This window comes from Aegilops tauschii, chromosome 3 (genome assembly GCF_002575655.3).
Source record: "Aegilops tauschii subsp. strangulata cultivar AL8/78 chromosome 3, Aet v6.0, whole genome shotgun sequence".
Classification (NCBI taxonomy): Eukaryota; Viridiplantae; Streptophyta; class Magnoliopsida; order Poales; family Poaceae; genus Aegilops; species Aegilops tauschii.
The window spans coordinates 550,460,027-550,484,992 of record NC_053037.3 but is presented as its reverse complement, the minus strand read 5'-3'; the positions used below and the strand labels follow the sequence as shown (position 1 = coordinate 550,484,992).

Genomic DNA, 24,966 nt, shown 5'->3' with positions numbered 1-24,966 from the left:
AGACCCTGAGAATCACGGCGGCGAGGGCCAGCCCCAACCAGAGTGTGCGTGCGACGATCCTGGACAGAACAAGAGTCAACATCAAGGATGACACGACAACCAGAATCAGTAAGTTAACCGGCAGAAAACAGATTCATGGTAAGTCGAGGAACATGAGCAACATCAGGAACAGAATAAGAAGGAGTGGAAAGATGGCCTCTACTAGCAACAGAAAGTGGAGTACCATCAGCAGTGAAGACATGAACAGGAGAATCCAGCGATCGAAGAGAGGACAAAGCGGAAGAATGAGAAGACATATGAAAAGAAGCTCCAGAGTCCAGAACCCATGGGGATGTACCTGACTGTGTAGAGGGCGGGTGCTCAGTCCGAGAAGCATCAGTCACAGAACCAGCAGTACCCGTCGAGGAAGAACCTGAAGCCGCGAGCAGACGCTTAAGTCTCAGAATATCCTGCTCAGTCAAAGCAATGGCTGAAGCTGTCGAGGGAGATGACGAAGTCCCTGAGGAGGATGATCGCGCCTTGCGCAGGTGTTTCCGCTTTGTGTAGCACTGGGACTCAATATGGCCATCATTGTTGCAGTAGTCACAATGTGGACGGGGGCGACCTGAGCCTCCAGAAGGAGTGGGCAAGAGCGGCGGAGCACTCGAGCGAGAATGGGGCGGTGCAGCAGGTGGAGTGGAAGAAGCCCGATTAGCGAGCACAGAGGGAACCTCCAGCAAACCAGCACCACGTAAGCGAGTCTCCTCAGCACGAATCTCTGAAAGCGCCTCCATGAGAGAAATACGGCCACGAGCAAACAACTGAGCACGCCGGGGCTCAAACTCCTTACGGAGCCGAGACAGGAACTCGTAGACGCGATGAAACTCCAAATTGGCCTGGACAGCCTGGCAGCAGGGGCAAGTACGACAACCAGCACTGCGGAGAGAATCAAGCTGGCGCCAGATAGCAGAACTCTGTGCATAAAAGTCATCAACAGTAGAGTCACCCTGCTGAAGAGCATGCTCCTGACGAACCACAGAAAGGTATAAGGCATCACCAGAGGGCTCATAGCGCTGACGAAGACAGGTCCACATCTGGAAGACAGTAGGAAGACCCAGAAACTCAGAAGCAAACTGAGGCAGAACACTAGCAGTGAGAACAGCTGCAGCATGAGCATCATCATCAAGCCACTGGGTGTAAACAGACAAAGCACCATGATACGTCTGAAGAGCCTCCTCATAAGCCAAAACCCTCTCATCATAGGCACGATCAGCAGCCTCATCAGCAAGCTTAGCCGTATCCTTGGCGGCCTGATTAGCATCCGTAGGAAGAACCAGTGGAGTCGGCAGAGTAGGGGCCACCGGAGGAACCGGACGTGGCGGACAGCAGACCTCGCCAGAAAGAACACCCCAGAGACGGAGGCCACGCATGTGAATGCGCATGAAGCCAGCTGAAAGATCGTGGATGTCGCCTAGAGGGGGGGTGAATAGGCGCTTTAAAATAATTACGGTTTAGGCTTGAACAAATGCGGAATAAACCTAGCGGTTAATTTGACAAGCACAAAACCTACAACAACTAGGCTCACCTATGTGCACCAACAACTTATGCTAAGCAAGATAAACAACTAAGTGATAGCAAGATATATGACAAGAAACAATATGGCTATCACAAAGTAAAGTGCATAAGTAAAGGGTTCGGGTAAGAGATAACCGAGGCACGCGGAGACGACGATGTATCCCGAAGTTCACACCCTTGCGGATGCTAATCTCCGTTTGGAGCGGTGTGGAGGCACAATGCTCCCCAAGAAGCCACTAGGGCCACCGTAATCTCCTCACGCCCTCGCACAATGCAAGATGCCGTGATTCCACTAAGGGACCCTTGAGGGCGGTCACCGAACCCGTACAAATGGCAACCCTTGGGGGCGGTCACCGAACCCGTACACTTTGGCAACCCTTGGGGGCGGTCACCGGTACCCGTCAAATTGCTCGGGGCGATCTCCACAACCTAATTGGAGACCCCGACGCTTGCCCGGAGCTTTACACCACAATGATTGAGCTCCGAACACCACCAACCGTCTAGGGCGCCCAAGCACCCAAGAGGAACAAGCTCAAGGGCACCAAGCACCCAAGAGTAATAAGCTTCTCAACTTGTAACTTCCACGTATCACCGTGGAGAACTCAAACCGATGCACCAAATGCAATGGCAAGGGCACACGGAGTGCCCAAGTCCTTCTCTCTCAAATCCCACCGAAGCAACTAATGCTAGGGAGGAAAATGAGAGGAAGAACAAGAAGGAGAACACCAAGAACTCCGAGATCTAGATCCAAGGGGTTCCCCTCACAAAGAGGAGAAAGTGATTGGTGGAAATGTGGATCTAGATCTCCTCTCTCTTTTCCCTCAAAAACTAGCAAGAATCCATGGAGGGATTGAGAGTTAGCAAGCTCGAAGGAGGTCAACAATGGGGGAAGAACACGAGCTCAAAGGATAAGGTTCAATGGGAAGAAGACCCCCTTTTATAGAAGGGGAAAAATCCAACCGTTATGTGCTCAGCCCGCACAGGAGCGGTACTACCGCTCCACGAGCGGTACTACCGCTCTGGCGGAAGAAGCAGGGAAAAGGAGCAACCAAACATGAACCTTGGGGCGGTAGTACCGCTTATAAGCGGTACTACCGCTGGAGGAGCAGAACACGGGACAAAAATGCAGTAGCGGTACTACCGCCCGACCGGAGCGGTACTACCGCTTATAGGTGGAACTGCCGTGCCTTACTGCCGTGCAACTACTGCAAAACTCGACACGAAAAATGCAAGACCCAAAATCGAGGCGGTACCAGCGCGGAACCGTAGCCGTACTACCGCTTATGGCCATAGGCGGTACTACCGCTTTGGACAGCGGTACTACCGCTTGGGGCGATAAGCGGTACTGCCGCTCTGGCCGCGGTACTACCGCTAGGAAACCAAAACTGCCATAACTTCTGCATATGAGCTCCGAATTGAGCAAACTCAAGCTTGTTGGATTGAGAAAGACGAGTAGCATCAAAACAGCGACTGGTTATAGTAAGAAGAGGCAGGGGAGGTATACCAAAAAATAGAGGAGTGAAACCTCCAACCGAGAAGAACCGGCATAACCTCCAACATCGAAAACATCATAGAAGATGCGAGTGAACTCCGTTTTCGATGAACTCGAGCTTGTCATCAAGATGACCATTAGCTCCAAAACTAACAAAGAGAAGAACCAAACAAGAACCAACAAAGATGATGCAAGGATGCAATGGTTTGAGCTCTCTATGAACGATACGATCAAGCTACTCATTGAGAGCCCCCCTTGATAGTACGGCAATCGATCCTATAACCCGGTCTCCCAACTACCATCATGAGACCGGTAAAATAGAAAACCTATCAAGAGCAAACCTTTGCCTTGCACATGGTCCACTTGAGCTAGATGATGACGATCTTGACTCCCTCAAGATGGACCACCTTTCTTGGTTGTGTTGGCTCGATGAAGTCTAGTTGATTGCTCCCCCATACTCCACTATGGGTGAGCCACTCTTCCGCACATCTTCACCAGTCCATTGTCACCACAATGGACGGCAAGCTTCAAGCATTTGATCTCTTCATGATGCTTCACTTGAACTTGCACACCGCAACCTAACCCCACAAAGAACTCTCACGAAGATCATGGGTTAGTACACAAAGCGTAATTGACAATGCTTACCACACCATGGGATCGCTTGATCCCTCTCGGTACATCTTGTGCGCTTTGTGTGTTGATCAACTTGATTCACTCTTGATTTAGTCTTGATCAACCTTGACTCTTTCCAACTCTCTTCATTTGGATGATGTCTTGAAGGTAAACATGAATGATCACACAATCTTCTTCTTCAAGACATGCTTGCAATAAGCTCTACTCTCACATGACCAATCTTTGGATAATTCCTTAATAACACCTTGGTCACCACATAAACTCCTTGAAACCAACACATGGACTTCAAGAAAAGCCTATGGACTAATCCTTCAAATATAACTCAAGGCAACCATTAGTCCATAGAGATTGTCATCAATTACCAAAACCAAACATGGGGGCACCGCATGTTCTTTCACCAGCGAACTCGGTGTAGTTAGTACCATCGTAGATCACCGGACAGCGAGGGACAGCAACATAGCCCGATGCAGCAGACATGTTTTTTTTTAATCTGCGCGAGGAAAGCGGAGACGAGAAGGAGTCGCAGCGGTTCCACGAACGGCGGCCGCGGGAAGTGGAGCTGGGGCTCACGGGGAGCCGCGCACTGAGCCGATGCTGGGAGGAACGGCGCGACGGCACACCAAACGAAAGAGCGGACAGCGAGATCAGAGACGAAGTGGAGCAAGCCGGCTGCTGGAGCAGTTGTTTCGATCCAGATCAGCCAGAGCGGCCCGATCGTGACTTGGCTGCCGCTCGATCTGCAAGGCTTTGATACCATGTTAGGAATAAGCAACTTATATTCCCATGAGGCCATAGGCCGATATATATACATGTACAGGTGTGGAACATATGCAGGAAACCCCTTATACAACGGGATAAATACAAAGGGGTACATGACCTATATTATAACTCTAACAGATTCATGACTTCCAGAAGTTGGGTGGTTGTCTCGCGGCTCTCAGTTGGTTCATTTCCAGACTCGATGAGAGAGCTTTGCCTCTGTATCGACTGATGAAGAAATTTGATAAATTCAATTGGACAGATGAAGCTCAAGCACCTTTCAAAGATTTGAAGAAGTTAGTTGTGTCGAGTGAAAAAGAGCCTCTGCTCTTATACATTGCAGCAACCAATAAGGTAGTTAGCATCGTGCTCACAGTCAAGCGTGAAGAGGAAGGAAATGCTCTGAAAGTTCAAAGGCCCGTTACTATGAAGTTTTTTAACCCCTTCCAAGTAGCGTACTTACATTATCAGAAGCTTGTATATGGTGTTTTCCTTGCTGCAAAGAAGTTGGTTCATTACTTCCAAGAGCACTCGATCACAATCGTAAGCGATGCACCATTGTCAGAAATCTTAAACAATCGGGATGCGACAGTCCGAGTGACGAAGTGGACCATCGAATTGTTGCCTCACGACATCAAATTTGAAGCTAAGAAAGCAACTAAATCTCAAGCCCTTGCAAATTTCGCTGCCGAGAGGAATGAAGCCCAGCACCCACTCGCCCAAATCCAGTCGGATCACTGGATCATGTTTTTTGATGGTTCCAAGATGTTAGCTGGCATGGGGGTTGGAGTGGTTTTGATTTCCTGAAAAGGCGATAAACTCAGTTGCATGCTCCAAAGTCATTTACACCCTCAAACAACGAGGCCGAGTATGAAGCTTTGATGTATGGTCGACGCATGGCTATTTCACTTAGTATCTACCATTTGCTGGTTTATGGGGACTTAGACCTAGTTGTTAACCAGGTGATGGAAGATTGGGATGTTCGTAGCCCCTCAATGGCAGCATACTGCACTGCAGTCAGGAAACTTGAGAAAAAAAATTGAAGGACTAGAGTTGCATTACGTATCGCAGATTGTGCGTCGCTCCAAGGCTTATACTGTTATGAATGGTGAGCTGTATAAAGAAAGTGTTACATGAGTGCAGTAGCGTTTTATCCCCCAGAAGAAGCAAGACAAATCCTGGAAGAAATCTACTCGGGTACATGAGACCACCACGCGCCCTCTCTGGCCTTGGTAGCAAAAGCGTACCGAGCTGGTTTCTTCAAGTTAACTGCTCATGCTGATGCTCAAGACATAGTGGAGAAGTGCACAGGTTGCCAGTTTTACGCCAATAAGCCTCATAAGCTAGCTTTCGAGCTGAAGACCGTCTGGCTTACTTGGTCGTTTGCAGTTTGGTATCTAGACATGACTGGGCCGCTGAGAATGGTGTAAGGCGGCTTTAGTCATTTATTGGTAGCAGTCAACAAATTTACCAAGTGGATTGAAGCTATGCCTATCAAGAAATTGGACTCCAAGACATCCATCAAGTTTATGAAAGAGATGATTTATCGCCTCGGTATTCCTCACAACATCATAAAAAATGATGTATTAATTTGAGTCATATGAATTTAAAGAATTTTGTTGGCCCCAAGGCACTCGGGTTGACTTTGCTTCAATAGCGCACCCGCAGACTAATGGAAAAGTTGAACTGATCCAGTGGAATGATCCTCAAAGGCTTGAAGCCACGATTGATGAGAGACTTGGAACATTGAGTAGGCGCTTGGGTCATAGAATTACCATATGTTTTATGGGGCCTGAGAACTACTCCCAATCGTTCCACCAAAGTCACTCTGTTTTTCATGCTCTACGGAGCGAAGCAAATATGACGAGTTATCTTATTCATGATTCACCCCGGATGAAATTTTATAATGAACTGAAAGCTGAAGTAGCGCAATAGGATGGCCTTGATATCCCCGAGGAGGAACGTGAGCTAGCCCTTGTCCAATCCATGTCTACCAGCAGGACCTATGTCGATATCATAGGCGGTAGGTGCATGGGCGTGCATTAAGTGAAGGTGATCTCGTCCTCAGATTGGATACTCAAATGGAACATAAGGTAGCCCCTCTGTGGGAAGGGCCATTCATCATCTCCATGGTGCTGAAGAATGGTGCTTACCGATCGTATAACCTTAATAAGAAGACTGGAGAACCAAGGGTGGGGAATGCTGATCTCCTCCGTCGTTTCTTTACTTAAGTTCTTCATAATTTTTGTTTCACAAACTTGTGCCTAGTCTGTCTCGATGAATAAAACTTTAAGTTTTGTACTTATTGTCTCCAAATTATTTTAATTAAGTATTTTTTTAGTATTCATGCAAAAAAATCAAAGTAGTGTTCTTCACTTGGGACTCGAGATTATGCCGCACTCGAGGGCTACTCCATCCGTCGATTGGAGCCGCCGACGGGCGAGCCAGGGGAGGACAAGCGCACGCGTCCCGCCCGTTCGCGCGCTGTCCGTTTCACCTCAAAGGCGGCCCAAACTTGGGTCGGGGATGGGTCGAAAGTGGACAGAAAACGGACAAAAGTCCGTTTGCGTCCGCGGGCTGGGCCGTCTAGTCTGTCCGTTTTGCCCCAAACGGACGCACCCGGACAGGATGGGGTCGCGCGCTGGAGTTGGCCTAATAATTTTTGAAGGCATAGAAATATACTTTGAGTTTATGAACCGATAATGGACATGAAAGGGATATTCAATAATGAGAAATATTGCAAAATGACGAATAAATATTTTTGTGGGTGTGGGCTTTCTATATATCATATAGGCTATGCTAGTGATTGGAGAATCATAGGAGCAAAGGAAAAGAAGTTTTCTTTGTAATGGTCAGAAATGGAATCATGGTTTTAATATGGTGGCATTAGGGTTTAGAGATACACCCTAAGAATTTGTTTGAGATCAAAATGGTCTGAGAAAAGTTCATGGTTCCATGGAGAGAGCTTGCCAAATTACCAAGTCATTCACCCAATATCCAAATAAAATCCAATAAAGTCAATGCATTCAAAAAGGAAAAAGCCAGGAGGCAGATTCACATGCCAAAATTCACTAAGTGATGTTTAGTTTGTGATATGTTTGAAGGTCGAGTTCTCGCTCTCTAGTGAGGAACAAACAAGCATGTCCATTCATCTAGTCGTTGAAAGCTAAGTGTGGAACACACGATCGCCATGAGGTCACCTGTTACACCCCCTAAGCCAACACACAGAGGAGCTCATGTGAGTCCCTTCACCTATCTCGAATATTCGTGTGAGAGGTTTTGCATGTCATCATCCTCTCATCGCTCTACGGGAAGCTCTAGCAGTTCAAACTCCTTGAGGCGTGGTCGATCACTAAGGTGGAAAATTCAGGGATGCCTAGCCCCGGAAGAACTTTGGGTTGTCCCATAGATGAACGGTTTCTGCGTCTACTCCGTCAAGCGATTCGATGGAACCACCAATCGTAAAAGAGTTTCTTAAGACTTACGCCACAATTATTGAAGCAGCTGGTGGTGGTGATGTCAAAATACCTTTGTGGCAATCCTTAAGGGGACCGTTAGAGATTAGTTGACGCACCTCCCTCGATGATCAATCTACTCGTGGAACAAACTATGTCACATGTCCAACATGGAGATGAGGATCCACTATGGGACTTCATCCAATGTTTTTTCAGCATCCGCCATACTATCCCATGGGTTCTTGATTACTCGTTTATCCAGGCATTTAGAGGGGTGGTTACCTTCTACCGCCTATAATGCCAACCTAAGCAAGGCTAGGCCATAATCGATGAATTCCTTCCTCAAGTGGGCATGGAAGGACGTGGATGCCAAAGAGGCCATAAACTCATCATCGAAAAGTGCTTGGGCTTGTCTAGGTCGGGATCACACCACAATGACCACTCGGTAGAAAAAAAAGAAGTTCACATGAACTGGTGGCACTGACCCCTTCCTAGAACGCATTCTGGACCATATATTTGCTAACTCCGTGTTCGACATGTTTAGAAAGTTGTACAAGGTCGTCGAAAGGCAACTGTTGGCCATCATCCCCATCCCAAAAGCAGCTACTAATGGTCGGACACCACCATCACCTTCGACCAAGAGAACAGCCAGGGACTTAACTCAGCTCGGGTTTTTCCCTTTAGTTTCTCACCCCAGTGCTCGCTAACTAGAGCGTCACCCTGGTGCTCGTAGACATAGGGAGTTCACTTAGCGTCCTCATCACTTAAGCACGTGACGATCTGTAAATCCCAAGGACGTCAATCAAGTCAATTAGGCAATTCTTCCATGTAAGTCTGCAGATCTTCTGCCCAGACTATTAGACATGTTACCTTGTCCATTTCTTTGAGGGTGTGGACTACAAGACAACATTCAAGGCCATACTTTGATGGCTGGCACTCATGAAATTAATGTTCATGCCAAACTATGTGCACGCTCGTCGCAAGATTCCTGCGCCGAAGGGGGCCATCATGCTCTAGGGATGCATGGAGGCCGCCGGTTATTGCCATAAGAACCTTGGTGTGGCGACCAAGGATGGCGATATACTTGAAGAATGGGTGATGCGTCCCAATGTCGACTCAGGTGGACCTTGGGGAATCACCCAACACCCAAACTTGAGCCCGAGTCGACTTCGATGAAAAAGAAGACTTGAAGACCTTAGGGCAGAGTTAATAAAAGTGGGAGCACCCTTAGGAAAACTAAGGAATTACAACATTCCTCGTTAACAATTCACGTGATGTAAGACCTTAGGCCCCGCCGGCCAAAAAAAGTTCTCACTTTCCCCTCTTATGGTATGCACCTCATCCCACCCTAGTACTTGTTAAGCTTCATGCACTACCAACACAACCAAAAGTTTGAACTGATGGAAAAGGCTAGGAAATCCACATATACACTTCAACACCCCCTCTCACGTGTGACGCGGGAAGTCAACACGTGAATATACTTAGAGGTATGGCTCAAGAGCCCTTTACATGGACACCAAGGGGGGAACATCAAATTTTTCAATAAATTATGAAAGCCAGGACTTGAACTTGAGACCTACGGTTCTGATACCATGGTAAGCTTCATGCAATAGCTAATGCAACCTAAAGTCCAATCTGATGGAAAGGGCTAGGTAATCCACACTTCAACACTTGCAACGACACTTGTCTTAACACAAGGACATCTTTCCTCAACAGGAGAACCATGATGAACCGCCTCGTGCGTAACTAGGTTCATAGGGAATCCATATGGCAAAGGGGAATTCGCGTCACAAGGGACTTTTTGAACCTCCACTGTTAGCCCTTCGCCTCCATTTCCTCAGGTTTGGTCCATTGGACAAAACACCCAAGTTTCCTAGTCATGATCTTTGCACTTCCCATTAAATCCAAACCTTCTTTAGCCTTTGTAAAATTGCTCGGGGCATTGCTATGATAAGCTTTTTTCCAAACATTAAGGTTGTTGTGGCCTCACCATTGCTTGGGATTCAGGAAGGAATAGAAAGTCCTTGTGGTACCCTACCATTATTCCTCGTTGTTGCCTTCACTTAGAAAAGTGGTATCCCTAGGTATCCAATAGTGACACGGTAAGATGTATTGCATGGAAGCTCGTTGTAAAGACCAAACTAAGTATAACAAGCAGAGATGAGAGCCCTGTTGCGACCTAGGAGTTGACTTGATCATTGCGACATGTTCATAAATCTAAAAATCAACAAGCAGCCGTCAACCCTAAAAGGACTCTACCTTTAAGCTAAGCATCCTAGAGCTAGAACGGTCTCAACGGTCAACTCAAGACTCAGAAAGCGGAGGAAATTTGGTATTGTTTTCCCTAGTTTTTGTGATGCATGTTTGGTGTTATAGGTGAAGAGCCTATAAACTTGAGCCGCCTAGAGGCCGGAACATCCTCCATGGTTGTCAGGGGTCAAGTATCCCCACAAAGGAAGTAGCAATTCCTCAAAACCCTTAGGAAAGGTCCCGTATCGTCGATGGATTGACCGTAAGGAAGCTGTCGGTGATGTAGGACAAAACTTTAGCGCCTGCTTTCTTGTTTCCCGAACTCAATTCCCGTGTCACCATCTCGCACATCAAGGCAACACAAGAGTCGTAAATCTATCATGGATTCCCAAGGTCATAAAGGTCCCTCGGGGCACGATTTGCAACCCCGCTCGAGATAAGAAGTTTCCACAGTCTTCATACACGGACCGTAGTGACAGGTCCGTCGCCACCAAGGACCTCTCAAGGGAAAAGACAATCTCTACCGTACCAATGCTTTCCCTTTGCTAATGTGCCTCCCGGGCCAACGCAACGTGATGCTTTTTACCACACCATGGCCAATCGACGCTCCAGGAGTTGGGTGTGCGAGCCAAGCCAAACATTATCTTGCTCTCAGAAAAAGCTACTTGGCCTTCAAATCTGACACCCCCTTAGGTCGGCCCCATCTCGCCTTGACTTGCGAGACCCCAAAAGAGACGATTGTACATACGAGGAGGTTAATGTTTAACTAGCCAAGAAAAGTATTACCCTAGCACATGGTAAGGATGGCAAGCAATTTGTCTCATCCACCTTGGTAGGAAGACCCGCATGTAACTCCTATAAGCAAAGCTCGTCCTCATCTAGCCTTGATGGGCCTCCCAGCTATCTAAGTCGGACCGATCGGGTCACCATTGGATTGTGGGAGGGATCACAATGTCATCGCCTCCAAAACTATCCACTGGAACCAGGGCTTCATAGGAAAAATAAGACCGAAGCCCACCCACAGAAGAGCATCAACCAACAAAAGGGGGGATCACCGTTAGTTGGGTTATCCCTCGTCTACCACCGCAAGGGTGCTTCAGAGGGAGCTTCGTGGGGTCAGGCTCATCCCTCCTCTTCCTCATTTCCGAGTTAGGGGTTTCTAGCCTCAGAACCCCTAGCTCCTAGTGAGAAATCTCTCCTTGGTTTCGGCCAGTGCCAAGTGGTGGCAGTTGTGCACCCGATATGCTCCAGCCATCGGGCCAAACAGGGAGGGAACTCCAACCTTATCTGAACGATCAGAGGTGTGTACAACTTGCTGTGGTGAAGGGTCGGCTAGAAGTGGATCACTCAGTATGATGACGCTTGGTTGAGGCAAGCAAAACCTTATCAATCACAATGGATATCACTTCTTTCATCGGAGAACTCCGCGACTCCCTCATGTTGAAGTGTATATGTGGATTTTCTAACCATTTTCATTAGTTCGGACTTTTGGTTGCGTTGGCTAGATGCAGAAAGCTTAACCTGGTATCAGAGCCTAAGGTCTTGAGTTCAAGTTCCGGCTTTCGCAGTTTATCCAAAAATTGTTGTTGCCCCCTTTGTGTCCATGTATAGGCCTTGTGAGCCATACCTGTGAGTCTATCCACATGTCGACTTCCCGCGTCACACGTGAGAGAGGTGTTGAAGTGTATATGTGGTTGCCTAGTTGCATTGGCTAGTGCATGAAGCTTAAGACCTTAAACATCGAAGGAAAATGTGGCGCCCCAAGAAGTCTCGGGTTACATCCTTGGCATGAAGATCTTTACCAGCAATAGTGGGGCGATAGAACATAGCTGCCATAGGGAGGTAGGCCTGGAACTCTACTCAGGAATCTCGGTCAGGGAGCCTCCCTGAATTCGCCCCGACAATAAAATGACATTGACCACTAACCTGGCGGTGGGGGGAAACGTCTGGTGATGTAATCTCTATGTTGCTCCATGCAAACATGGAATGATGCGGTGTCAGACACCCTATCTACAATGATTTTTTCGGCTTTCTGGAGCTGGAAGAAGTACCGCCACATGTCGAGGTTTGGACTTACCCTAAGCCAAGCTTTACAAAGGTGCATGAAAAAAGCAAGCAACGCCAAGGACGACGGGCTGAGGTGGGTAAGCTCGATTTGGTACCAGACCAAGATACCCATGAAGGCAGATGGCGGGATCAAAAGGCCCACTGGCAGAAGCTTTCAAATACGACCAATTTGTCAGGGTTATTCTGAGTAGAGGCCTCCCTAAGGGTAGAGCGCCAGTGTATGGCCTCCTGCTCCTACAGGAGGTGACCGTCCACCAACTCATGTAGCTACCTCTCGCTCAAGAGTCGACATTGTCCATGGGCCACTTTACCATTCTGGCAGAGGGGCGAGGAGAAAAGGGGGTGGATAAACCAAAGGGAAAAGAGTCTCGACAAGTAGCCTCTCGTGGTTTTTTATAGCCCGCCCTGCACCGGTGATGGTTTAGATCGAAATACACCAAGGCCACTACCCAAAATTCACGCTAGCAAACGGAAGCGGTTTGAATGAACACTGTTCCTTGCTGAAGAACTCTTCGTTTTCCAACCTCAAATATCGTCTCCATACATTGGTCTAATATTGGAGCAAAATTGTGATTGTGGGTACGTGTTGAACCACAGAGGACGAAGGGAACTACATAGATTGAGGCTCCCACTCCGCCAAGCCAGACGGGAAGATTCTACAAGTGGGAGTGGATAATACTTTCCCCACCGCATCCACTAAGCATAACAATAGATTCATTTCATGTACTGGTGGGGTTACTCGGTGACTACATGTACCTAGTCCAAGAAGGATGCCTCAATGGCCTGCGTACCAAGTGACCAAAAGGGTGTCTGAATATTCCAATGTCTTGCACCTCGTTGTGACCGAGCCGACACTTCAAAGGGATAAGGATGTGTGCACTAAGCTAGAGATTTGGCAGTTATGAGAGATACACTCCCTATAACAGCGGGATCACATTATCGTATTGTATCCCTCGAAGACAACTATCACCATCGCCCGCAACCTACATAGGGGCGAGTGTCCCTTAGTCAAAGATCATCAAACTCCAGGAGAAACATGCATGTAATCTAGTTTTTCATAAGTTAGTTATACATCATTTTAATCCCCTCATTGATCAATAAAGCTTATTAGGCAAGATGTAGGACTTTTATCCATCTGGAGGCTTGAACCTGGGTAAAACCACCGTGTCACCTTCATCGTAGATGAGATCCCTTCGGCACCACCTTTCTCCCTACTGTCTTCCACGACCTACAGTCGATTGTAAGATTGTCGACGTATTAATCATTGACAGACATAAATCCATCAAATAGTCAATGGTATTAAGCAAATTTAATTGAATGTACTCCCACTAAAATCAATATTCCTCTATTGATAGAGTGACTCAAGACCTACAATTAACTAGTCTAATAGTGACCTTTTGCGCCACTACTGAAAGACAATTGAATCGGTAAGAAACACCTTGCTAATCGTTATCCCTATATGACTCGTTTTACTAGGTGGCATCTCTATGCCTCAACGCCAACCTCAATGTCTCAACGTTCTTAACTGTTATGATGACCTTGTCAAGTTAACAAATGCTATGGGTGTATTTCAACATGAACACATCTAATCAAGGAAAGTTAATGGCACCCTACATTTGTAGACCCACCATTAATTTAGAGGAGATGTGCAATGTAACTTTTAATTGGGAGGGCATGAGTTTTACTTGATACTATGTGAGGGTACGTAGGAGTAAAATAACAATAATAAAATCCACCACATTCACATGATTGTGATATATAGTATGGCACCCTTATGGTGATCTCCATCGCCATGGTTCTGTTATCCATTATGATCTCCATCTTCATGGTCCATGTACAATGTGCCACCAAGTATTAATATAATTTGTTGCTCCTAACAGTTAGTAATAAATTACATAGCATTATGGAATCATTACAAGCCGACACGCAGGTCGTTAATACAATTAATGATAGCTTATTGGCTCCAGTCTGGGTGACATACTCATGACTCATAGGCCATGGAAAATTACATACACGCATCACATACATAATGGGCCATACTCTACACAATAATCCTGCAAAAACAAGTTATAGATAGAATCACATTATACTGTATTAAGTGAATCCACAACTCTTTAGAATGTCCTATGGTATAAAAGGTGCTTTCAAAAGGGGTTCAGAGGGGCATTAGTCCTTGCAATGGTTGAAGGGGTAGTGCCCTCCCTTGTGGCGTCCTGACTGCTGATTGCCGATTGGCGGGGGATTGGCGGGGTTTGACGGGGTAAAGCACATTGTGGGTGGTAACGCTCAAAACCTCAAAGAAAATGACAAATCCAATCGATGCATCGACCATGCCCATCTTCACTTGGTAAATCATATTTATTGGTTTCATCATATATCGGTTATTGTTTGATTCGACCATTCAATTGACTTTGCATGCAACTAGCTATGTTGTTTAAAACGAACTAAGACCCTTGGGAATCAACTTAGAGCCCAATCACACGATCATGATACATTGCTGACAAATCCAGAAGCCAGTCTGATCTTGTTCAGATTCGACCAAACATGTCGATTTCATGTGCACTAATTGAGTTTACGTTTCGTAGTTTACATCGATGGCCAATCCAACTGGTGCGGCTATAGAGTCACAAACATAATTTATCTTTTAGGACAAACTTTCTTCATCCTTTTTCTCTTACATGTGTCCAATCGCATCCAAGCATGCTAGAGACCCCTGGTGGGGCCACGAATGAAGAGCGAGAAGGATTGGACTGCCACCAATAAGGCCCTCCTACAGAAAAACATGGAGATCCTAATCCTGAAGCTAAACATGATGATTCTTTATCTCCTGCTTAGTTATGGGAATTGCATTTATCTGGTTGGCCCGTTGGGTGAAGCCCTAAGGTTGTGAAACACTAGATACTAATAGAGCATTAGTATCTTCATCTATCTAAATGACATGAGGTGCTAACCCAAGTATGGCATCACATGCCTAAATACATCCCATTTCCCATTATTGGCCTTGACATTTGCGATGCACCTCCATGTCACTCCTTGATATTAAGATTCGTACTATGAGGTGTCTCTGAGCCAAAGGGCTCTAAAGTTCATGTCAAGAGGGTCAAAAGGCACTTAAAGGGCTCTAAAGTTCATGTCAAGAGGGTCAAAAGGCACTTAAATTTGTTGCTCACCTCTGGCTATGGAGAAAGAGCATGAAAATTGCACCATTCCATTCAGGGGGTCACATTAAGCATAACCTTCAATTTATCAGACATACACTCTTATACTGATGGATATGTAGCAGAGACAATCTACTAGCAATAATGGTGGCCACTTGTAAAATAATTGGACCACCGCGATGCTCGTTACATGGGATCCCTTGATAGCATAAGGCCAATTAATACATCACCACATTCATGCAAGCGCGCCCCACAATCATGCCTTGTTGCCATCTAATAAACAGTCAAAGGGTCCTAATGTTTTTGTGAGGGGATTTTAATGTCATCGTAGCTCTTGTCCATTGAATCATGGTATGGTCATATGGGAATCGAGGCTTCTTGAATCACGTAGCCCCCTTGCATTGGAGATTTTAAGGCATGGGTTCATTTTTTCTAGCATGGTATGTTATTGTTCTCATACTACGCTTGTGATATTGTAATCATTTTGGTTGAAGAGAAAGTTGATGGTGGTATGTGTTCCAAAAGGTCACAGTGAAGAGTGGTAGATCGAGCCTATGTCAGTTCAAAGGTTGTTCCATGCTTCGTTTGTGTCAATAATGATAACCCAAGGATGAAGGTTTATGTTGGATCCTATTGCGGATGCTTGAAAAAGGCGAACTCACTGCTCATTTCAAGAGCTTTCCCAACATAGGAGGTACCAACAAGACATAATAAGGGAAGGTTACCCTCTATTTTAGATGGAAATCGATCTCACAACACAGAGAAGATATTGTGGCATGCTCATAAACTTTCGGGCAAATCCAACTTGGTTGCTTCCCATTTCTTCAAATTTTCTCCTAATCTTACAATAACATCAATAGTTTCAACGATGATTCTTCGAGAGGCTTTCCTTTGGAGGATCTTCAACTTTATGATGGGTGGCGAAATACTAGCTATGGCTTCTTACCACCTACCAATCTTAGAAGTGTTTCAATCAAACGTTTCTTCCAATTAGCTCTAGATGGTGGTTTGGTCCAAAACATACTCCAATGCAATTGTTCCCACAAGTTCGCCTGCCTTCTCCAATATAATTAAGCTAGTGATGCATGCATAGGAACTACGCGTAACTTGATTGTCGCTTCAACATTAATTTAGCGTCACTAGTGACCACTTAAGTGTGGAATCAGTCACATAACTTGTCCCTTTACGACTCCTTTTGGGGGTGTTCTTAAAGACTCTCCCTTGCTTCGTTGGCAACGATGCTTCCCTCATAGGGGCAATACAATCATGAGTCCTTCCTCGAGTGGTTAAAGTATCTCCACATGGGTTTGCTTTTCTTGTGGCTCACATTCATCCAGGATTTACACAAATGAGTGACATAGAACAATCTCATGAGTCAACCACATCTGATGCAGTGGTATCCAATGTTGTGGAGTGTACACATCGAAGGACAAGCTCATGCACCAACCCTTTTACACCTTTCAGGCAGTCTTACTCGGGCTTTGGGAGTGCAAAGTGATTTCTCTAGGCAAGGCTCAAAACCTAGGGAGGCTTCCATGTTCATTGTCAACACAAGACATGCAGACATTTATAAAAGGTGAATCCTTTCAGCTCATTTCGAGGGACTGTCAACACGGGAGGTACCAATAAGAGAAACAAAGGGGAGATTACCCAACATCGAGCTCACGACATAGACAAACTATTGTGGCATGCTCATAAACGCCGGGGAAACCCAACATGGTGGCTTCCCATTTCTTCAACTTTTCTACTTCAATAGCCTCAATAGTTTATAGGATGATCCTTTGAGAGACTTCCCCTTGGAGGATCTTCAACGTTATGAGAATGTTGGGGTAGTTCCCATGGCTTCTTACCTCCCGCAAATCTTAGAAAGTATCTCGAATGAAACGTTTCTTTCAATCAACTCTTGATGGTGGTTTTATCTAAAACATACTCTGATGCAATTGTTACCACAAGTCCGCCTAGCCTCTTCCGATATGATTTCTTGCATGTATAGGAACTCATATTACTTGATGGTCGCTTCAAGACTCATTTAGTGTTACTGGTGACCTCTGAAGTGTGGAATTACCAATCACATAGCTTATCCATGTAAAACTCCTTTTGGAGTATACCAGGGGACTTCTCCCATCTCTACTTGTTATAGGGTGAGAAGTTTCTTCGGAGCAAGTTAATGACTTAAATATTACTTCACCATGGATCTTTTAGGGCGCTTTTGCAAGAAGGTATGCTTGTAGAAATTAACATTTCTTGCAGTTAGGAACCCTTACCATATCAAGTGCATGGACTTCATTTGAGAGTTGCAAATACGGTGGTTGTTCAAACCCTCGTGGTGCACCACACGATGTTGGTGTGCACGGCCTAGGCAGGTATGCTAGACTCCACGAGCTTGCCGCATGAACAAGTTGCCCAATAAGTCTAGAATCATTATGGTGATGTAGATGTGTTTGTGTATGATAGCATATTTGTTGTGCGTCATACTGAAGTAGGAATATTGAGGATATCAACATATTCGACTGCATTTTTAATGTGATGCATCTTGAAGTTGTACCATCCATTTCGACTGACAATGGTCATCATGTAGGACTATTTCTTGAGCTATGTAGGGGCTTTCCTGGAGATCTAAGCTAAGTTTGGTGCCCGATCCGCCTCGGAGTATAGAAACCCCACCCACTATGAAGATAGATGCCCCCCTTTTGCTCGAATTGCCTACCACCATCTTGAGCTCACCGCATTGCACCCACGACGAATGGAGTGGGTAGATTTGACAACCTATGTGTGTCACAATTTTTATAGTTGTACCAAGGAATGCTTGAAGCCCTATATTATCGATTATGCTTCTGTTGGGAAAAATGACTTTTCTTAGGTGGCTAAGAAAATATCTTGAACTTCTTAGAGTCAACCTCACCAGATCAACTAAATCTTACGTGGCTAAGAGGTCGGTCTTATTGAGGGTCCTAGTTTTCTTGTAGTTGTTCTAGCCCTTTCCAAGGATGATGCAAACGTTATGGAACCAAAGAAAAACATTGAGCGAGGGCTTGTGAAGATGACACACTCTAAAGTCTAAAAGGGAGACAATAATATCGTTCGAAAGGAATGTATATGTGGTTTAATTTCTCTTCTTATATGTGTTCTTACCTACATGCTTAGAAGGTATTTATGAACATCCTTACTAATCTTATCCATTTAATGGTTCGTAGCTACAAACTTGATAGAAGTTTTAGCCGACGGGGGCAAGTAATACCATACATGTTGGGTATTGTACTCTAGGTCAAACATCTTTCCCAAAGGCCCAAACTCTTGGGAGAAGACTTGGAGAATGCCGAGGAGAAAACGTCTTCCGGGAGGCAAAGAGCCTTCGGGCCTAAACCTAATCATATATCGGGCCGGGTTTAAGGCCGGGTTTGCCAAAGCCCGATCCTTAAACTACAAGCCTTAGCCTAGCCCGGAACCCAAAAATATATCTTTTCTCAAGCCCGAGCCCGGCCCAAAAAGCTGCGTGAAGCCGAAAGTCCTGACTGAACACTATTGTTTAGCCTACGCACGTGCAAGCCCGGCCTGAAAATCACGAAAATTGAAGCCCAAGCCCATCCTGAATACTCTTTTGGCCGGTAAAATGAACCCAAACCCGGCCGAAAAGGCAAGCCTGACCAGCCCAGCCCATTTTTTTGGGTCCGGCTCGGGCTGGGTCATCGGGCTGGGCTGTCCATCATCAGGTTTACTCGGGCCCAAGGAGGGGGCTTTTATAAGAGAAAAGTGATACAAAAGTTTCTAAATTTACACTATGTAGCTATTGTTTGCACAGGTTGAGATATGATGAAACTACATGCAGGTCTTCACCAAATTATAAAAGAGAAAGAGATGAATTCTATTTTACTGTTTCTCCTCAGTACTTACAATTTTTGTTTGAAATCGCCTTTCAGAGTCTTACATGCAGGTCTTCGCCATTTTTTTGTTTGAAAGACCTATATGCAGTCTTCACCAAATTATAAAAGAGAAAGAGATGAATTCTATTTTACTTTTTGTCCTCAGTACTTAGTTTTTTTGTTTGAAATCGCCTGTCAGAGTCTTACATGCAGGTCTTCACCAAATTTTTATTTGAAAGACCTATATGCAGTCTTCACCAAATTATAAAAGAGAAAGAGATGAATCCTATTTTACTGTTTCTCCTGACTACTTAGATATTTTTGTTTGAAACCGACTGTCAGAGTCTTACAGCTTTAGTACAGTGAGTTTCCAAATGTTAATGTGGTACATTTGTTTTCAGCATTGAAGGTACATATGATCTCTATCAGAGATTTGCAGGAGCTGGAACGAACTTGAATGGAGGCGATGCAAGTAGCAACAATGTAAAATAATCTATAGCTTTTCTTATTGCATATCTTAGAGCTTGTTTAGGTGTGGAATATGTAACTGCCAAGTATCATGGATTCTATCAGTCTATATTTCTGAATTTGCCATGGAAGTATGATGTGCATGATGAAGTGTCTGTGATCAAGGATTATGTCACCTATGATGGAGTGTTTATAATCAAGGACCAGCAAAATGAATACAAATAGAGTTTTTTTTGGGTAGCTACTAGTTTATCCAAATAAGCCATTTATATTCTATAACCTAAGACTATATTTGTAAGTACACCATTTTGAATCCATGATATCCAAATTATATGATTGTTTATATACTTACATATCTCTGACACAATATTTTGGTTCGGGACCAGGATGGTGATCCTTCAAACATACAGTCAACGCTTAAAGAGATCGCTTCCTGGTAGCTCTTGAGACCTTTCATAATCTCTTCTAGTATGTTATTTACTGTGTTTTTCCATAAGCTGATTGTGTGCAATCCTGCAGGTCTATTCAAAACAATGCTGATGTCTCAGATGCTAATAAGCTAGAGAAACTGGAGAAACTCCTGACAGATGCTTTGAGGAATACAAAATCCAAGAAGGTACACTTCAATGGCTCTATTGACACCTGTAATCAGGTGTTTTGTCAATGCATCAAGTCTTTGGTTCCTGTTGGACCCTTTGCTCCATCAGAAAAATGGCTCTGTTTTCAGCTATTTTCACTAATTCAGTAGCTCACAGCTTTATCACTATCTTGGTTTCCAGTCTTGTTCTTGATGCCCTAACTAGACATAATTAATTCCTACTGAGCATATAATGTTATTATCTATGATATAGGGTATGCAGTTTCCATTTTTATTACCAATTCTACTATAGAAAAGTTAAAGAAAGTACTTAGATCTTGAGATAATGGGCTGAATGTGTTTGCTATATTAGAGCCTATGTGTTGGTAAATGATAGGTAGAGCAAAATAAGCTCACTGGATACTTCACTATGGATGTGACTGCCTTTGATAGTTTCATTAACTCAGAAGGAGTCAACTGCTAGGAGATTTTCTAAATTCAGCATAAGGACCTGTTTGGAATGGATGTATGGCATCGGTATTTAGCTCAAACCAGTGTATCCATTTCAAACAGGGCATAAAGGTTTGTGTGCTGCCCTTGATTGAGTAGAACTGTACTTGTGGATATGATCCAAGCAACAGACACACGTATGCATAAAGAAATCTGACCTCGTGCCAAAGATAATGAAAACCTTGTGAACAAGCTTTGTTTGGTAGGCCTAAATTAAGTATGAACATTCCTGTGATGCCAAAATAGCAGATGCCAAAATATCTTCTGGCTATACTGGAATCAGGATACTCTTGAAGTTTACCGTAAGCCAGTGACAAGCGGGTTCTTTTTCCATTTTTCTGAGAATTGTCTAGCTTATTCCGTAGCATTAGTAAGCCGGTTTGTATTGCAGGCTGCCTGAAATGACAGACAAAATGGAGACATAAGAATAAATCCCGTCAGTTACCTGCAAATAGGAAATTAAGTTTTGAAACAGAACCTGGTTGGAGAGTTAAATCAATAAAAAGGCTATTTTCAAGGCAATTTAGTCTATAAACTAAAAACAAGACAAAATGGAGGCGTCAGAATAGATCCTCTGAATCCATATGTGCAAAGATTATTTACAAGCTTTGCCTGCTTGTTTGCCGGAGTGCAGATGTCGGCGCAACAAAATAGCGGGGCAGGCACGAGTGGCGAGAACGCCAATGGTCCTAGGGGAAAGAAGAAGCGAGGAAGGACTTGAGAGCAGTCATGTGGTGTGTCTGCATTTGGTACAAGCAATGCTCTGTTCCTGATGCAACACTCTTCCCCAGTTGGGTATGAAAGAGTTGTCAGAGCTGCTGCTTGTAACGTGTATGGCAGTAAGGGCAAATTCAATAAAAGGGTGGTGGGTTAACACTAATTCAATAATATGATGTTTTACCTTTTGCCTTGTTCGAACTATATGTGATATTTATGTGAATCTATCAGTCTGTTATCATCCTTCGCTATTCCTATCGTATGGAACTGAGTGGTCTCTGTCAACAAATAAAATTGCAACTGAATGGGAAATCAGTTTATGTGGATGCACTTTATTATAACCTAATGCACTTATTCATGTCAGTAAGTGATCCCATAATGCTGATTTGAGATGAAATAAGTGGTTCCCCGCAAAACAAAAAAAGATGAAATAAGTGGTAGCCTTGCAATTCGTCAAAAAAAAAGTAGTAGTAGCCTTGCTGGATGATGAGATGTGGGCCTACTTTGTCTTGCATTTGCTACAGAATTTACAGCCTCTTTGCTCTTTTCTCTTTGCGTCTACCAGATTGGGCTTTGGGCTGGGCCTCGTGATGTTAGTGTTTGCTGAATCTCGATGCACTAGTTGTGCAGAAAGCATGTTTCGTTTATCTAGTACTCTCTCTGTCCCATAATATAAGAACGTTTCTGGCACTACACTAGTGTCAAAAACGTTCTTATATTATGGGACGGAGGGAGTAAGTGCGTGATCCTAAAAAAAAAAATCTAGTAGTGCGTTGAGGCAAGAAAACAAAGTTCAGCTTTAATCCCGATGAAAAATGAGCAGTGCCATTCTTCTATTTTTTGAGGGAGAGAGCAATGTTATTCTTACGCACTAGTTGTAGAAAAATCATACGGACTATTCCCATTTGCTGTCAGTTATTCCCTAGTTTTTCTTCAGGTAGTTATTGGTTCTCTCGCAGTATGTAAGTTTTTGGTAGAAGTTGTGCGTGGGTTAAAAAAAAGAATAATGCATAGAGTTGGCAATTTATTTCACAGATTTGCTAATTCTTAATTGACCTAGAATTAGTTAGATCGTCGAGTACCTTCCATCGCAGATATTTATTTTTCTAAGCTCTAAAAACAAGCAGTTTTTTCACTAGATGAACAATTTTTAATAACACAAGCAGTTCATTTTTTTTTACACTAGATGAACAATTTTTAACAACACTGTAAATATTTTTGCAGATGTGCTTTAATTAATTTGTAAAACCGGCTGAGTAAGAAAACCTTTCAAAGTGTACAGATCGGCCGCGTGAACATCGGGGAATGGAATAATACGAGCGAGCAAAACACACCTGACACGGTGCCGGCGCCGGCAATGGCGGCACGCCCATCCGTGAGCTCGACCACGGTGCGGTCACTGCACCGATTGCCTCGCCGCGCCGTCCTCCTTCCTTCCTTCCTTCCTTCATCTTGGCCTTGGGCAAGGATGCCCTCGCTCATGTTGTCAGGTTGATCCCGCCTTGCACGGAACGGAAGCACACGTCCGCTCTACTGCATCACAACATATAGTCTGTGTTATATGGTAAATCTAGCAAAGATCGACGCGCGTGAAAAAGTTGAGGTGTGTGGACGAACCCCTCGTCTCAGGCCGCGGTGACGGAAATCAAACCCCCGCTCGTGCATATCATGAAAAATCAACAACAGCACTTATCCATGAGATGAGCAACAACATCAACCAAAGCATCAAAGAACTCGAGCACACGCGTTGACCCACCTTTGCCGCGTCTTGCAGAGAGCCAGAGACTGAAGGGCAGGAGAGGAGAAACTCCAGAAGAAGCAGCAGCAAATGGAAACGGAGAGAGAGATGGGGGAAGGAGGCATAGATAGATAGCAGCTCAGGCCAAGGAAGGAAGCCGCGTCGTAATAAACAAGCAGCTTGGGGCCACGCGCGCCTGGTCGCGTGGCGGGTCTCCACGGTCGAAACGTCAGGCGCTGGTAGAGGCATACGTTTCGACCGGGCAGACCGGCAGAGCGTCGAGTCATGCTGCCTGCCGGGGACATATGCGTCATATGCTCCGGGATCACTGTGCTACGTCCCTTCCAGATCTGGCATGTCCTTCCACCGACAGGCCTTTCACCAAAAAGGCAAACTACCGAAGGCGGCGGGTTGCCCCTTGGGCTGTGCCCCGGGTCAAGCAAGCAGCTAATTGGACTGACTGGACAGGTAGTATTGAATGTAGTAGTACAGGCAAAGGGAGACGCCGCACGAATCTTGGCAAGTTGGCGTACAGGGGCAGCCATGCATGTGGTGAAGACGGAGACTGTCGGACAAGTGAAACGAGCCTCGAAAAAGGGAAGCAAAGAACGAATTCGTAACGGGACGAGAGCAGCGTCAGCGAGCTTAATTAGCAGTGACTGTGGGCAACACGCGCGCGGCGGTGCTCTGTTTCCTACTGGAGCGCGCGCGCGCGTCCGCGGCTGGCGCCCAACGCAGTGGTTCTGGCCAGCGCGGACGGCGTTACTGGCGGGCACGGCCGACTAACACACGGTGGCCATGGCAATGCGCCTCTCTCCACTTCCTCCCGGCGCCTCCCCAGCCACCCGCGTACGAGCCGGCGGTGAACCAACCAACAGCGACCCCCCGCGACGCTTTAGAAGCAGATCGAGCTCATCGCCCTCAACGCACGCACGCTCTGCATAATTATGAGATCTGTATTAGCACTAGCTAAACCGGCGTACACCTGACGCGGCCAGCTTAATTTTGCTGCATCTAGAGAGACCAGCAAGGTGACGAGCCAATGGTGGCAACGATGCAAGAACACAATCTCGATCTCCAAAAAATAATCAAGGCGAAGAGTAGAGCAAGCAGAAATGGGAGGAAGAAGGCAACATAAAGTAAAGCGGGAGGAAAACATCAACAACAGGGACGGAAAGATATTTTGCTTACCGCTCAGCCGGCGACGCCTGGACGAACGGAGTGGAGGCGCGCGTCGCCATTTGGCTGGCTCCCGGCTAACTGGAGAGGCAGGCCTCGGCGGTGCGCCGCATTTTGTACTGCACTTTTGGGAGTTGGGAGTGGGGTACCGGAAGCACCATGTCGGCAGCTCTGACCACGGGCCCGAGCCAAGAGCAATGCGCGTCGTCGTGTCGACGCAGCATTGGCCAGCGGATTAGTACGATGAGTCACCGGCCGCGGTGCCATGTCCCGTGTGCCGGTTCGTCGCGTTTGCAGCTTGGGAGTTTGTCGCTGCGTGCGATGCCATCGCACTGCTGGTGCTAGCTAGTGGCCGAGGCCGGGACAGGAAGGGACGTCCCTCGTCACAGCCCTGCGTCCCATCGTACTAGTGGGATGGGAGCAAACGTCGTGCAGGTGCAGCCACGCGAGGCCCACAAGTCAGTGGAATCTAATTCAACTATAGATCATGCAGCGAAGCAAATATGGTCGTTTTGATGAATGAGGCACCTAGAGTGATCAAAATCTTTT

The 24,966-nt window shown here is 45.6% G+C and overlaps 1 protein-coding gene, 1 long non-coding RNA gene and 1 pseudogene across 4 annotated transcripts in view; 1 reads left to right on the top strand and 2 right to left on the bottom strand.

The window, feature by feature from the left end:
- Window positions 1-21,826, top strand: part of LOC109767007 (MADS-box transcription factor 51) — a 32,576-nt gene extending 10,750 nt beyond the window's left edge. Inside the window, exons 2-5 of the mRNA XM_020325759.4 lie at window positions 19,630-19,711; window positions 20,083-20,132; window positions 20,216-20,312; window positions 21,418-21,826. Coding sequence (XP_020181348.1) covers window positions 19,630-19,711; window positions 20,083-20,132; window positions 20,216-20,312; window positions 21,418-21,504 — 316 coding nt within the window. The 3' untranslated portion in view covers window positions 21,505-21,826. The remainder of the gene's footprint in view (window positions 1-19,629; window positions 19,712-20,082; window positions 20,133-20,215; window positions 20,313-21,417) is intronic.
- Window positions 359-3,151, bottom strand: LOC141042504 (uncharacterized; annotated as a pseudogene).
- Window positions 13,195-24,181, bottom strand: LOC123497893 (uncharacterized). 3 transcript variants are annotated; one of them, XR_006672510.2, is made up of 4 exons: window positions 23,118-24,181; window positions 22,835-23,033; window positions 21,085-21,179; window positions 13,195-13,438 (listed from the first exon to the last, which is right to left on the bottom strand). It is a non-coding gene; the product is annotated as an uncharacterized lncRNA (long non-coding RNA). The 3 variants fall into 3 exon arrangements; XR_006672511.2 differs by lacking the exon at window positions 13,195-13,438 and adding an exon at window positions 13,638-14,264; XR_006672509.2 differs by lacking the exon at window positions 13,195-13,438 and having other exon boundaries at window positions 20,928-21,179; window positions 23,118-24,172.
- Window positions 24,182-24,966: the final 785 nt, after the last annotated feature.